General features: G+C 42.4%; 1 protein-coding gene across 1 annotated transcript; it reads right to left on the minus strand.

Annotated features, from left to right (window-relative positions):
- Positions 1 to 11,821: 11,821 nt before the first annotated feature.
- Positions 11,822 to 13,482, minus strand: LOC123424659 (galactinol synthase 2-like). The gene is made up of 3 exons (XM_045108313.1): positions 13,037 to 13,482; positions 12,468 to 12,929; positions 11,822 to 12,368 (listed from the first exon to the last, which is right to left on the minus strand). The coding sequence occupies exons 1-3, from the start codon at positions 13,340 to 13,342 to the stop codon at positions 12,165 to 12,167; spliced, it is 972 nt and encodes a 323-aa protein (XP_044964248.1). The 5' UTR covers positions 13,343 to 13,482; the 3' UTR covers positions 11,822 to 12,164.
- Positions 13,483 to 16,498: the final 3,016 nt, after the last annotated feature.

A 16,498-nucleotide genomic window follows, 5' to 3' on the forward strand; every position in this document is an offset into this window, starting at 1 on the left:
TGAAGCAGACAGCCAGCATCCATATTATGCAGCTTTAGGGCCTCTTTGATCCGTGGGATTTTGAAAACGCAGGAATAAGAAAAGTAGAGGGTTGAAGTGGCATGTCTATTTAAACTCTATAGAATTAGCAAGGAGTGTTTGACGTCATAGAAAAAACAAAGGAATTGTAAAAGGAGGTTGGAGTGGATGTTAGATTTCTTATGAAATGTAGTACAAAATATTTCATAGAAAAAATTCTATGGGATTCAATCCTATGAATCAAAGGACCAATGTAGGAAAAAATCCTAAGGATTTCAATCCTCTAGAATTCCTTTGAATCAAAGGAGCCCTTAGCTTGTTAATTAAGGTATCTAGTCGGAGATTAGGGTTCTCGTAGCATCTCGCAAGTCCGCCCTCACCCGGAGGTTAACGACAGTCGATCAGGTCATCCTCGCGGTGCCGCGGCTCGAAGTAGCAGAGCGGGTGCTGACGAGTACCTAACCTACCTAGCATCTTCTCGGTACAGGCATGCGTGTGCGTGTGCCGGCCCGGCCAGGTCGGGCCTATTGTTTCTGAACGCGCGCGTGTACTACAAATGAAACTGGATTTCCGGTCCCCGCCTGTCCGGCAGCCGGCCGCTGAAACTTCGGGTTGACATTTCGTGTGTGTGTGAACTGTGCTGCATACTGTACCAGTGATTACTGAGTGGCGATATAAACCCTGCACGACAGGCAATGTACCGATCACTGCTATGCTAATTAATGCAATCCATGCAATGTACTCCCTCCGTTCCTAAATGTTTATTCTTTTTAGAAATTTCTTTACGACCTACATACAGATATATATAGACATAAGTTAGGGTGTAAGTTTATTTATTTTGTTACATATGTAATCAATTTTAAAAAAACAAATATTTAAAAACGAAGGAAGTACTTTCACTCTGCGGACCTGGCTTCGTAATCCAAGGAAACGGGATACTACGTGGCTTGTGACCTTTGTCGCTTTCACAAAATGGATCATATATGTTAAGAATAGATTAGTTGCTTATTAATCAAGCTAATTAGGATTAAGTTAATTTTTAGATAGGTTACTTAGTCCTCAAGCAACCATGCACTTCCTTGACTCTCAAGGAAAATATGTAATAACTTGGCTCTTAAGTAACTTCAAGTTACTTGACTCCCAAGCAACATGTGTACTTCCGCCCGGGTATAAATACCCCATTGCTATCATCAATAAAGATTAATGAATCATCTTTCATTCATCTCTCTCGTTCTTTACTTTCTATTTCAAACACGTTATCAGCACTTCGCTCTTTATTTTGAAAGAAAAATACCATCTGAGACGGTACAACATCCGCAACGCTCGCCTACAGGATCCAACGCCTCGTCGTCCTCCCGACAGGGTTGCATGGGAGACAAAATCTCGGTTGGTGGACGACACAGGCTCCTCGGTGCGGCACGCTCCCGCCGCGAAGGGGCCTCAGCGCCACTCCTTCTGCAGCCTTGGAATTGATCGTTGAGTGATTCGACTAGAACGTCCAGACAAAGACGGCCATGCATCGGCATGCATGCATTCATGGAAAGGAAAACCCAATAGCCTGATTTATTGTCTTCTTGTGATTAGGATCAGCAAATTAATAATTGATTCTGTTTTCATGTACGTCCATGCATGTCGTGCGAGAATCTTTACATGGATGGATCAACATTCAACCATCTACTTGAAAAAAGTGGGTGTGGGCGACATCATTCTGAACAAAAAATCTTCAAGATCGTAGAAGCAACCACTCAGAATCAACACCTGCATCTTCAACGCGGCTGCCCAATACCGACTGAACAACAACGGCAGGGCCATCTGTCGTACCAGGCATGGCCCGACGAGCGGCAGCCGTCGGTCTGTCTCCTCTCGGTGAGGGGGAGGCTTGTGCGCATCGCTTTCCAACACATCAGCCTTGCGTGCGCCACAACGGCGACCATATCAGCGTGGAACAGATTAGTGCGCCACAACGGGGACCATATCAGCGTGGAACAGATTAGTCCTCTGACTTTATTTCATTTGTGGATATGACATTCTTTTCCCTCTCATGTTAGACTTTTATGTCTTCTAAGACTGCATAAAATATAATTATGCGTCATTTTATATCTTGTAAAATATCATGTGAAGCCTCATGTCTTCATATATTACATAAGTATGTAAATTATTAAGTTTTGCATCTATATGTATTACCACAGTAATACTAAATGCAAAAGAATATTTTGTGTGCATTTATTCCATCAAAATTTAAGACAATATATATGTCTTTGCCGCAAACATTTCCTAAGGCATGCGTTTTAGGAGAACAACTATATTTTTGCAATTAATTTTAATTTTTGCAAATCTTATTGTAATTCAAAACAAGGATTACGTAGTCTCATACTTAATATGATGGCATCCAAGTTTATTTATGAATCACAAGGTATTTGATGGCATCTACTGCATATTTTTGCAGATTATCCATCACTACTGAAAGATTTACGTTTTGTCATTTTGGCAAGATGATTATCTTCAACGTGATCTTCCAAATATTAATGTGTACATAGCCTAATTTTTTATTTGTGAATTACAAGGTATTGGTGACATCTACTGCACCATTTGCAGATTATTCATCATTACTGTAAGGTCTACATCTTGTCAATTTTACAAGATGATTACCCTTAAAGTGCTCTTTCAAATATTAATATTAGATGTGACTACCTCAAGATATCATAAGGTAATATTGGCATCTACTGTAAAATTTTGCCGACTATCCACTATTACTACAAGGTCTATATTATGCCATTCTAAGAGATGACTACCTTCAAAGTGATTTTCTTAAATATAGCATAACATAAGGTAATGGAATTATAAACATCTACTGACAAAAGTCAGACTATGTTTTCTATTACTACGAGATCTCCATCATATTGGTGATTATCTTCAAAGTGTTATCCTATATAAATTGAGGACTACACATATGGCTATAAGGCATCAGCCGTACTAGAATTTGCTCCTCCGAAGCATTTATTGTTGTTGTTCACTAAAATATTTTACTCTCATAATAAATATTATTTTTGCACAATTTGCTTCAATATGCCATAGGAAACTATGGAAATATTTGCATATATGTGTGATTACCTTCTATTACATTGGTAAAATACATGGCAATGGAGCCTACACCACTATTTCTAATTATAGTGTCGTCCATTCATCAAGATGGATCCCATAATGTATGGCAATGATTGAGTGTCACAACACTTCCGCAAGGACCACATCACATCGTGGTTATACTTTCATAGTGGCTAACTAATGTTAAGCACATGCAAGTCTATACGTTTTGGCAGTGACTCTAAAATCACACACTTCCTCAAGAATGAAGTCCAAAACATTAGCAATAATTTCATCGCGTGTGTTATATTGAAGGATACACCTAGGTTCACCAATGATCACCTTGGCCATGGTTGTTCTCAAACAAATTATTTTGTCAATATATATTTCTTACTCATAGAAGTAAATTAAAATGAATGCAATAGCATTTTCATGTAACACATGGGTGGCATTTCCAAATGCTTTAAATTCATGTTAGGTGGGAGTATTTATCGTAAGATGATTCATGACATCAGTCATTATATCCACACGTAGCATTTGTGGCCACTATAACTCCACCTTCGGAATATGTGTCATGCCTATCCTCTTAATAGCTAAGTATATTCATATGTATTTCATGTGTCACCAAGTTCACTTAGTTCTCAAACTAAGTACATAATGGATGAATATATATTCACCTTGGATATTTTTCTTAAGAGAAACATGCTGCCATGAGCACATTCGGAATGATAACGAAATATTTTTTTCAAGGCCTCAAGTCTATTGCAACTTACAATTTGGTAGTTATAAAATCAACTTTAAGTTGAGATTTTACGATCAGATATTTTTCGTATTTGAATCCGATTGAAAAGCCCATAATACACTTTACATCCTCTTATGATGGTATTATCATTCTTATGATAAAGAAACATGTTATTTCTTAAAATCATCATATTCACCCAACTGGTGCTTCAAATATTTGCTAGCATTGAGAATACTATGCAAGTCAATGGTTACAAAATAGAACCATAAGGAATTCAAAGTAAAGTGGAGGCTAAAGACAACCAATGACATAATTACCTTTTAATTGGTAATTGATCATTTTCAAATGATCACAAAGACAACTCTCAAGTTTGTCAAACGTGTGGTTACATAAATATCATACATATGATTACCACCGTCAAACATATGGTCAAACCACACCATAAATTTATTAAGAAGGCAAATAAGTTCATTGGGATAGTTGAAAATTTGCAAACATAGAACCAGGAAATATCCTCGTAAATGATTGTTTCCAAATCTTCATCAGAGGGAGAACCAAAAATATAGTGTAATAAAAGAATGATCAATTCCTTTATGCCTATGATATGTTTGCATAATTAATTTTTCAGTAATATGGGTGACCTCATGGAATATCCTAATTATTCCCAAAATAACATTAGCCTATACTTGTGCTACTACATGTAGTGTAATGTCCAATATCCTATTTATTGGACATTATATTTGATAAATTTTGAATGTATGAATCAATTCATACTCAATATTGTTGCGTACACAATGATTTTCTAAGTATTAATAAATTAAATATTAAGCTTAATAGCCTTAGCCATCCTGATTTGGGGATGATTAGAAAATTATTGACAATTCTATTGGTCACAACTTAACAATGTTGCAAAATTTCCCAAATCATCAGATTTTATGTGCACCACATGTGCCATAGGGGAAATTACTTTAAGGAACTCTCACCTTAAATTCTAAATGAACAAACTCATTCTTCCTTGAACACATTCAGAAGATATGTGCATTACTCAACCATTGTGTGGTATTATATAGATACTTCATGGTACTCATGGAAACATTTATAAAATGATTTCCAGTGTGTCTCTTGTCACACAAACCATGAATGATATAACTAAATTAATTGCTCAAATTCTCAAAGTAAGAGCAAGCTAGTTATCCTAAACAAGGGATAAATCCATTCGAATGGACAACTTCGTTGAACTCATTTCACAAGCAATGTCTGATTATACCTAATACTTTATGTACATACACATAATGGTTTAGTTCAATATCTTATCAAAGATAGTGAAATTAATAATATGACCAAACTTACAGAATCGTAATTTACTAGCCTGATGCTAGACAAATACGGCATTACACACCGTAAGTATGATCTAAATCATACCAACTGCATAGCATACTACTTTCCCCTTGTAGTAATTACGTGAAAATCAACAAAGTATTTCCTATCTGCGATAATTCGGTTACATACCGATATCACCACTCCAGCATACATCAATGGGCTCTCACAGAAATTTAGGGAACTATGTGAGGAATAATAATTTATCCGTCAATTAAAATTATTCACAGCCCGTATGCTGATTGCATCAGCAATAAGGACATTTCCAGCATTAGGGGGAGATTAGTACCACAAAGAATGCCGAGAAATAAATTAGACATGTTATTGACATTCAGTCCTTATATCCACGTACTCAAAGAATCTGAACAAGAAGTTTAGAATCACATATTTGCAACTCATTGCAAATCTGCAACATACATTTATTGATGACAAAGGTGTCACTCAAATTTATATTCCTGCAGTAAAGTATCAGAAAGAGTGGAGGTACCTGATAAACCACTCTTCTCCCCAAATGAGAGCAAGAGGGGGAGAAATCTGACAACATGAGATATAATCTTGCATATGCTTCCGCGGAAACAGAGGAAATCAAATCCTCAACCAGTAAATGTAATTCAACTTCAAGTTGAAAGACACCTCACTGGATGGTCATCATCCAAAGTCTGACATAAATGTGCACAAATGTTTTGGTGTTGGGACATCGAAACACCTTGACTCCACTGTTGTAGGAAATCACAAGGAGTTAAAAGGAATAAATACATTTCCACAAATTTCATCGATTCCTCTAGAATCATATAACATAAGTCTACATTTGTCGACATATATTTCTTCTAAAGATTGCTAAAACCTTTTGGGCCTTGAACCAAAATCCATGGTAGAGTGCCTCTTGTACTCATATTGGTTCACATAAAAGGAAGCAAGTAATGAAGAATAGCACTCGTCAATCAAAGAGTGGTATTTACCACAGTAATACCTACTCCTCATAAGTATATACCATATGGAATACTAAAAACTTCTCATTCATAGACAAAGTTAATGAGGTGGTGAAAAAGCGAGGCTTGTAGCAAAAGGGTTCATGCAGAGACCCAACATTCATTACGATGTAACATACCTTCTTGGTATGAGTGGAACTATGTTTCGATAATAAATACCGTTGGCAGTACAAATAATATTATCCATGCAGTTGATGGATGAAGTGGCTACATACTCATATGAGTCACTCATTTCGAACATATATATTAAAGTCCTTGAAGGGCTTACATTTTCGAATCCAAAAATAAATCGCAACATATATTTGTGTAAAATTTCAGAAGTCACTCTATGACTTGAAATAGTCGGAAATCATATGGTACTACCGACTAAATGATTTTCTTCTTCCGAAGGATTACTCAAAGAATGATGATTGTTTATGTGTAACAAAGGAATCCCAAATTTGAATTCCTTATGTCACCTCAGTGAATATCGATGATTTCATCATCAATGTCTCTACAAGACCTAAACATACATAAAATCATCTCAAGACGGAAAATTTGGACTTAACCAAATTTAGCTTAAGTTTACAACTTGAGCATTCTATCAAGAATATGTATCAGTCTACATATATCCAAAACATATACTAGAAGTTTAGTGTGGATATATCATAACAACAAAATACATGTATGGTCATACTACCTTTGATAAGGTACAAATCCATTCATACCTAGGGGTGATATTGAAGTGATACTAGGACCTGAAGTTCTATATCTCACTAATGTCAAAGCACTTGTATACTTGCAAACTACGTCAGGCCTCACACTATATTTGCTATCTTTATTCGGAGTGCAACCCCAAACAAAAGGTACATGGTTGATATAAGTACTATCATCTTATATCTAAAGATTACAGTAAATCTTGAATATTTACATCAAGAAATAGAAGATATGACCATGATATGATGTAATGATATTGGCTCTTTATTTTATCCAAACAACGCCATATCAATGACTGAATTTGCTATAGTAGCCTACATATGGAAGTCATGTAAATAGGACTTTAATGGTTATTCCCACTTATCATTCTGACAAAATTGCTTTATCTAAAAGCATTGCAAGATATGTATGGCTCGGCAGAATGATTAACCACACTCAAATTCATGTGGTTGAGATTCATCAGAATCACATTACTTGATTTATCAAGATACTTCCACTTGTGTTACTCAAATGCCTATAGGTTATATGAAGAGCAATATCATAAATCACATTGCTCGGAAATTACTTATCCTCACAGATTATAGAAAAGTGAGGAAATAATTTGCAAACAAAATATTGTTATAATCCAACAGATTATACACAATCTCATGTTCATGTCCATGAAATTGGTATGAGACATCTTCCATATTTGCAAAGTTCAGGGGGAGTAATCTCCCAAACTATAACCTATTAACAATCATCAGATTGCATATATTGTACTCTTTTTTCCTTGATGAGTTTTTCCCTAATGGTTTCTCATAAAAGGTTTTTAACGAGAAAATATAAACACATGTGCTTGTATGTGCCATATCATTTCTCCTTATATTTTTCCGACCGGGTTTTAAAGGAGTTTTCAATGGCATGTCAAATGCACTCTTTTCCCTTATGAGTTTTCTCTCAAAAGTTTCTCATAATGGTTTTTAATGAGGCAATATCTTATCAAAGATCATATGTCATACTTCCTATTTTCCCTATTGGGGTTTTTAAAGGAAGTATTCAAGACATATCAATTGTTCTCCAAACTCACCAATGAGTTTTCTCCTTCTTCAAAGGTTTTTCTCATATGAGTTATCAAGAGGCAATAATCATTATATGTTGCATCATTTTCTCCTTATTATTTTTTCCACTGGGTTTAAAGGAGTTTTAGCAACATGTCTGCACAATTTTCCTCATATTTTTCCCACAGGGTTTTTGGGGGAGACTTTCAAGAATATTCAAAGAATTTATGAAGATGATGCATATACTCAAGAAGAGGCGTTGTACAAGGGGGAGTGTTAAGAATAGATTAGTTGCTTATTAATTAAGCTGATTAGGATTAAGTTAATTCTTAGATAGGTTACTTAGTCCTCAAGCAACCATGCACTTCCTTGACTCTCAAGGAAACTATGTAATAACTTGGCCCTTAAGTAATTTCAAGTTACTTGACTCCCAAGCAACATGTGTACTTCCGCCCGGATATAAATACCCCATTGCTATCATCAATAAAGACTAATGAATCATCTTTCATTCATCTCTCTCGTTCTTTACTTTCTATTTCAAACAATATAGATGATTAAACAAACGGTGCAGTGACCGTTGATGCACGCCAACAGGGAACGCAGTTACGAATATCAGATGCTGCGGTCAGCTACTCCCTAAGTTTCTAAACATAATTTCTTTTAGATGTATTATTAACGGACAAATGTATATAGACATATTATAGATGTATATTCTCTTATTTTGTTTCATATATATTCTTTAATAAAATATTTAAAAAGCTTAAATTTAAAAACGGAGGAAATTCAAAGTAGATAGACGATCTTTGGTACGTGGCTTGAGATGGGCCTGCCATGAATACGAGGACACCTGGCTCCGGAACCGACACACCACCAGCTACACCTATCAAGTATGCCTAGCGAGCAGGGCATCGCACTACATGTGTCGGCCCGCCCAAATCGAGGGAGCACGACTTAGAGCATCTCTAGCAGAATTTGATAAATCCGTGATCCGTAAAATAATTATTAAAATATGGATCAACATAGAAAATGTTATCCGGTCACTTCGCAAACACGTCCGATTCGTAAAAAAAATTAAGGAGCACGGCAAAATCCCCTTTCCGACCGGCGAAAATACAAGTTTTCGCCTCACCCCTACGGCGTCCAGTATCCCAGGAAAGCAGTTGGCGGGAGGGACATTTCAGCCTGCGCCCTTTCCCCACCCCCTTTCGCCCGTCGCCTCACATTGGTTTCGCCCGTCCGCCACCGGTGATTCCGGCCAAATATGCGGGGGAATCGCGCCACGGGGGCGCCCGTGCCCTCTTCCGCCGAGCCGCTGCACCGGCTCTCTGGATCCGCCAATCCACCGCAGCCGGAGAGCCACCGCCGGAGATGGAATTGAGCCCGTGCGAGAAGTTTTCGCTCGATGATTCATCCGATTCGGATGTTGAGACGATGCTTCTCACCTTTCGCCGGCAGACTTTGGTGATGGCACTTGCCGTGAAGGAGCACGAAGACGAGAACCGAAAGAGATGGCGTGCATCGAACGTCGATCGTCTTTACATTCCTCGAAATCGCCATCTCGGGAACGAGATGTTGATGCAAGACTACTTCGCAGACAATCCAACATAGCCATCGCACCTCTTCCGGGGAAGGTACTGTATGTGTCGTTCCCTCTTTGTGAAAATTGTTCAAGCTTGCGAGGCCAATTGTCGGTATTTTACTCAAAGACGAAATGTCGCGGGGTTGAAGGGATTTGGTGCATTGGACTTGGAAAAATTGCCCAAAGGCATCAGAGCGAATGTATTGTGGCAAATTTCATGATGCAATAATTGTGCCAGAGGTCGTAGCATCCCATGATTTGTGGATTTGACATTACTTTTTTGGTATGTCGAATACTCTCAATGATATCAATGTGTTGCAACAGTCTCATTTGTTTGTTAGGCTTGCTAGTGGTGAAGCTCCTGTTTGCAACGGGCATGAATACACAATGAGGTATTATCTTACACATGGTATATACACTTCTTGGTACATATTTGTCAAGAGCATGAAAGACCTCCAAACTAGGAAAGAGTGTGAACTCGCAAGGGCACAAGAGGCAGCCCGAAAAGACATTGAAAGAGCATTTGGGGGTTTTTGCAATCTAGGTTTGTCATTGTTCGTGGTCCTGCTTGGTTTTGGGACAAGCGATCCTTAAAAACATCATGACATGTTGTCTTATTCTTCACAATATAACTATCGAAGATGAAAGATGCATGAACTTAGAGTTCTTCTACGACAATGTGGATAGCCGTGTCAAACCAGCTAGAGACCCTAACGAATTAGAGCTTTTCTTCAGACCTACAAAAAGATTGAAAATACAAACACCCACTGTTAATTTCAGAAAGAACCCATTGAGCTCCATTGGCAAATGGCTGGGCACTAACACATTTTATTTTGTCATTCATTTTCATTTAATTCATGTATGATTTGTATACGGGATAAGTTTTGTATTGAATTATTTAGTTTGCTATGATGATTTGAATAATTATTGTATTCTAATATGGACATTTTTCTTATACTGCACATTACTAATTCTAATTTATGGGGTTTTTAGTTTGTTGGTCGACAAGGTGGTGTCCGATCAAACCCCGCATAGCCGATCCGTAAAAGAGCATCTTCTACAAATATCTTTTTTACGGGTCCATTTTACGGAGTTTGACTTTGTCTGCGTCCGTGCCAACACACAAAACTGTTTTTTCCGTAAATTATAAACGAGTTTTATGGATCAGCATTATATGAAGCCTGTTAGAGATGATCTTTGCTACCTATTAGGATACCGTCTTCCGCGCGATCTTGCCCTTTCTTTTTAGTGTTTACGTGTCACTGTTATAGTACTGTCCTGGGTAAGGTACAGTCAACGCAAGCTATGATTTTTTTTTGTGAGCCGGTCCACCTAAGCTGTGTATACTTTGCTCATGTGGGGTGTATCATGTCACGTCCAGGACGCCGACGCGCTGTCGGCGAACGCCGGATGGCTTGGAGCTTGGGGTCACTTGCCTTGCCTAGTTAATTGATTGATTTGGCATGCGTCCATCCCTGCCGACGAGGATGTACACCACTTATGTCAAGGACCCGCGTGGCCCGGGCGTGCACATGGACGCTGCACGCAGACACGCGGTGACCACGACGACGATCTCGACACGACGAGACCGACGCCCGGCGGCAATACAGATGCAAATGCAACGTATGTGTGCACCGGCCATATATATCAGCCATCCCGATCGCGCCGGTCGCAGACTCGCAGGCTGTGTGTGGCTCCGATCCACGGGTCGCTGCCGGCAGATCGCCGATGGATACTTGACGACGGCGATCGAGATCCCATGGCTCGCAGGGAAGGAGCAGCTAGCTAGCGCGGTGTTGACGAATTAGACGACGAAGTAGTCGTTGTAGGAGCGACGACGACGACAACGTCGCGTGCTCGTCGGCCCCGCGGAAGTTGGCCGGCTGTCGCGGCCGTGCATATCAATATGGACGCGCCACCGATGAGATTTCGACATGCCGAGGACGAAATGGCAAGCGTCGTCCGGCCGGGCCACAGGGCGGACGTACGGAGCCTTTCATGTCGACAAGGGGGCCGGCGGGACAGCCGTCGCCTCGCTAGCTACCGGCTAACCCTCGATCGCCGTCGGCGAGAGCGACGGACTCGCGCGCTAAGTCCAAACGAAAGAAACGGACCATCTTCCCATTTTGGTTGGTCGCCATGACTCCATCGCTTGATCGATCGAATGAGCTAGCTAGCTCAGATATATACTACTACTACTCTAGTTGTTGGTCGCAAAGTACAAACCCAAGGCACGTCGGCAGCAAGGGGAACACCACCGAACAAGGCAGCAAGAAACGAGAATGAATATACAAAGATGCGGTAGAGAAAATATATATCTTCATAGCTTCCAAAACGTTTCAGCCATGCATACGTGTACGTAGCAGGTCGATCTATAATCATACTTGGACCAACCGTGTGCTTGCACGTACGTGTTTACAATATACTCCTTCCTTATACAAACCGAAAAACACTATGGTGGCCGTACGTACCTCAATCGGAAAAAGAACACTGTATATGATCGATTGATGATGATCTACAATACCAAAACGTGTAGATGCTAAATCGACGACGATATTACGTAGTACTGACGAAATCTTTCCTACGTATTACTAGTATTTATTAGTAGAATACATACGCCTAACTGGAAGGCAGGCGCGTGATGACTACGCGGCGGAGGGCGCCGGGAAGGACTTGACGGCGACGACCTCGGCGAGGGCAGCACGCAGCGGGTCGGTGGCCTCGTCGGCGGCAGGCTTGTAGTTGAGGCCCTCGTCGTCGTAGATGGCCCACCATTTCTTCACCAGCATCTTGATGTCGTCCCTGTCCATGTTGGCCTCCTCGCCGGTGTACCTCCACGGCTTCGAACCCTGCGTGCATTGCATCGCATGGAATCGTCGATCATCATCAAGAGCGTGGTCATAATCTCGTTTCTGAGATAGTAGATGACAAAGATATGAAAGACGTACCGCGGCGCAGTAGTGGACGACCTTGACCTCGCCGAGCTGGATGTTCTCCGGGTGCCTCCAGAGCATGGCGAGCACGAGGTTGTACACCGGCGGGATGGGCTTGTACACGTCCCTGAAGAACATGTTGAGGAAGTCCTGCTCGGCGAACGGGGTGGGGTCGGTGACGACAAGCCTGTCGAGGAGGGCCTTGGCGGTGGCCATGCTGGGCTCGTGCACGAACATGCCGGCGTTGAAGTAGAGCGGCGGCGGGGGCACGCCCAGCTCGCGCTCCGGCCACGCCACCCTGTCGGGGCACTGCTGGCAGTAGCCGATCTCGTACTGCCGGGTGTGGCTCCACGTCTTCTCGCAGAAGCAGTCCTTGACGGCGTAGAAGCTGCCCATCTCGAGGTCGAAGAGGTGGTCGATGTTGTCGTACACCTGGATGTCCGCGTCCAGGTACACCATCCTCTCGTACTCCACGAACTACACGTACGTACGTACACAAGAATCAATCAACATCCATGGATCATCAAATATGGAGGAAGAAGAAGAGAGATGGCGAGAGAGCTAGAGGTCAGTGAGTAAGGTACCTCCCAGATGCGGAGCTTCGAGTAGTTGATGACGTAGTAGGCCATGGCGAACTGGGTCTGGCTCTCCGGCGGGTAGACGGGCACGATCTCCCGGACGACGCAGCCCTGCTTGAGCAGCTCCTGGCGGTGCTCCTCGGGGACGTCGGGGAGCACGGCCACCACGAGCGGGTAGGCGGAGTTGACGGCGCGGAGGCCCTTGGCAAGGCCGACCACGCCCTTCCAGTAGTCGCCGGAGCCGGCGAGGAAGGTCACGTACGCCGCCTTCTTGGGCTCGTCCTCCACGATCCGCTTGAGCATGGGAGCCATTGCTTGCTCGGTCGGTCCCTCTTGTCTTGCTTCAAATCAAAGGATGGATGGGATGGGATGGGTCTGCTGTGTGCTGTGGACTTGTGCGTGCTTGTTTGATGGATGCTTGGAGGTGGTGCCTGCTGGTGTTTATATAGGCAACCGGACGTGTGGGTGGGTCGAGGCGTCGAGCAGATCCTGGACCAAATGAAAAGCCTAAAAAAAGGAGGCCTTGATCGGAATGTCACTTTCCTAGCTGCTATATTTTCTTTACTGCCCGTTCATTTCGTTTTTACTCTTGGGTGGATTTTTTTTTTTTGGAAGATTTCCCTATCTCTTATCTGAGACGTGCATGTTGTATGGTAATTTTTTTTCTGTATGGTAACTGACGATCTTAATTAGAGATGGCAAGAAGTGATTTGTGTGTGATTATACTAGTAGTAGCTAAATCACCGTCCATTTCTACCGCTATGATGTGATTTGTCAACGGATGGTATATTCTATTTTGACTTTGGTATATGCTGCTGGGATGTAAATCAAGCGGCTTATACTTTATCCAACCCGGATAACGTTCGGCTGATCCATTCCAAATTTGCAATCCAATCCAATTGGAGCATGAGCCCGGGAGGTATGCCGGTTTCAGGGAGGGTGAAATTTCCTTGTGGAGCGCAAGCCTAACCACTCCAACCGACCTCACGATCGAGACGCGTCCGGTGAAATCTATTTCTGCCCACGCCTTCATTAAATTTGCTGTCAAATCAGCCCCGCATCCATCCATCAAAATAAAATGAAATGTCTCCGCGAAACAGCCGGACGATGGACGTAACCTTTGGCCGGTGGGTCGAGCTCGCCTTCCGGCGTGGTCCATGCGGAGGAAACCATGTGTATGGAGCCATCAACGGACGGCGAGATAATTAATTACCGCGTGGTGCGCGTCAAATGAAGCAGCGACATGCATGGTGTGTTATCAGGTTCATAAAATGAGGATAAGGATATTGTAACCATGATCGAATTGACTCGTACTATTGCCATCCAGGGTAAAAGTAGTACTGTACTAGAGTGTGGTGGTACGTGGGCATGGCCTGCCTTCGTGGAAGAGTCGGACCGGATCCCAGCGAACTCCTGTGGACGCACTCAACTGGCAGCTACCACTGGTCAGCTCATGGCCGGTGCGGCGGTTGGCGTCGGCGCTGTGCTCCGGATAACGTACGCGTACGTGGTGCGCGTGACCCGTTAATCAATCAATTAATTAATTAATTAACTAGTGCGACCACACGGCGAGAAGAGAAGGACGCGCGCGGCAGCAAATCGAGGGACGTGTTTGTTTTCTCCCGTCGACGCGGCGTCGCTCTCCGGCGAGCCACGATCGGCCGAGCTACCGGTTTTTCGTCGTCATCGGTGAATGAATGAACGAAAGAGAGGAAAAATGGCAAGTGTCCAGCGAGCGAGATTTGGACGGTGAAAGCGCAGTCCGGAGCGTGCTTGACACTTGGCAGTGAAGGTGGCTAGCAGGTAGGTAAGCTGAGCTGAGCTCGTCTGGGTTGTTCGTTCGTTGGTTCCTTTATATGGGCAGCTGACAGCTCTCTCGTCGCCGGTGGAGGTGGATATGTTATTCATATACAGATCCAACATTGCAGACCAGAGTTCGGTGGGTAAGGTCGATGTGGCGCACCTGAACATCCGTCCGACAAGCCCAGCATCAACAAACTTCTGAGATGCACCAGCATGTTCTTCTTGGATCTGGTGCGCCGCGAAACGTGGCTCGACTCCTAAATCCTGCAAAGATCTGATTTTCTCTTAAATTTTAACGTTTTCACGCGCCATGGAGAAGAAGAAAAAATACTCATCACGCTGTTTAGTGCGTGTACCTTTGGGAAGAATGGCTTGATGGCTGCCTGCACCAGTTTCCGCAAACTAAATATTACTCTTCAGCCTGGTGCTTGGTTTTGCTGGCTGGAGACTTCATCAGACTGGCTTGGAGAAGCTTTCACCAGCTGACTAACCGGGGCAGGAGAAGCCGTGGCCATCCTGAATCCAATGTCAGTTTCTTACCAGTTTTGGAAGCTAGGGTAGACGCTGTTGGTATTCGACCACATGATAGCTGCATCACTCGTCTCCAGGGGCTCACAATCCATGACCATCTTGTCCTCGTCAAGATTTCCTGAAGCACCGCATGTAGAGCCTGGTGAAATTAACATGCTGCATTTGATGCCCTAGAACTGCATGCATACTGGCTCTTCTTCTGTTCCAGGACTAGTTGACGGACCTTTCAGATCAACACATTTATCCTGCACTTCGGATATCCCGCTGGTTGCTGCCTTGTCAAAGTCCTGGGCTCCTGGCAGGCATCAAAGCCGCAATCGACGTGGGCATCGACAGCTGATCCAGATAGTTCTGTGCTTTTACTGAATGGGGTCCATCCTCTTATGCTGCATAGAAATAGATTGGCAAAGACTACATCGTACTGCTTCCACTCCTACACTGCAGCTGGTTCTCCCTCTAGAACTGCAACAAGAGCATTCAGCTCCTTCATACTGCACTGGTGCCACGCAAATTCTCTGTCCATTTCACACGAACCTGCAATATTCGCATGGTTTACGTAAGTAAAACGGTTTGGCGAGCATTGGCAACTGACAGCAGATAAATGAAGATAATAAAAGCATGAAAAGCATTCACGGTCCACTGAATGGTGAATCATAATCCTGATCCATCTTCTTACATTGAGAAAGAGCAATCCGCCTCCTGTGCTGCACCTACCATTTTAATTCTTGTCTAAAACATTGGAGCCAAAAGTATTACTTCCCCCGATCCATATTAATTGTCGCTGATTTAGTACAACTTGTACTAAGCCAGCGACAATTAATATGGATCGGAGGAAGTAAGTAATACAGTACTACCTCTTATATTTAGGAAAAGGGAACAGTAAATTTCTTTGAGAGATCTAACAAATAATAAAGGCCAGAATGAAGTACCTTAGTTGCACTTATGAGCATTCTATTTTTTCCACAGGTATCTAGCCATATATGTGCTCCTTCTGGCCATTCTTGCAGTTGTGAAGGTTCATCCAAATCTGGCTGAGACCTGCTTGTGCAATTGTAAGTTATGACTTGTTCTGGGATATTGATGTCTTACGCCGCCGATCTCTGTAGAGCTCAACATCACATTGTCAATGGGGCA

This window comes from Hordeum vulgare, chromosome 2H (assembly GCF_904849725.1).
Source record: "Hordeum vulgare subsp. vulgare chromosome 2H, MorexV3_pseudomolecules_assembly, whole genome shotgun sequence".
NCBI lineage: Eukaryota > Viridiplantae > Streptophyta > Magnoliopsida > Poales > Poaceae > Hordeum > Hordeum vulgare.

Bases quoted from the DNA above. Each gene is read 5' to 3' on its own strand.
- LOC123424659 (XM_045108313.1), bottom strand. From the start codon at position 13,342: ATGGCTCCCATGCTCAAGCGGATCGTGGAGGACGAGCCCAAGAAGGCG. The intron at 12,930-13,036 runs GTACCTTACTCA...ACGTACGTGTAG, and splicing joins CGAAGCTCCGCATCTGGGAG to TTCGTGGAGTACGAGAGGAT. The intron at 12,369-12,467 runs GTACGTCTTTCA...CAATGCACGCAG, and splicing joins TCGTCCACTACTGCGCCGCG to GGTTCGAAGCCGTGGAGGTA.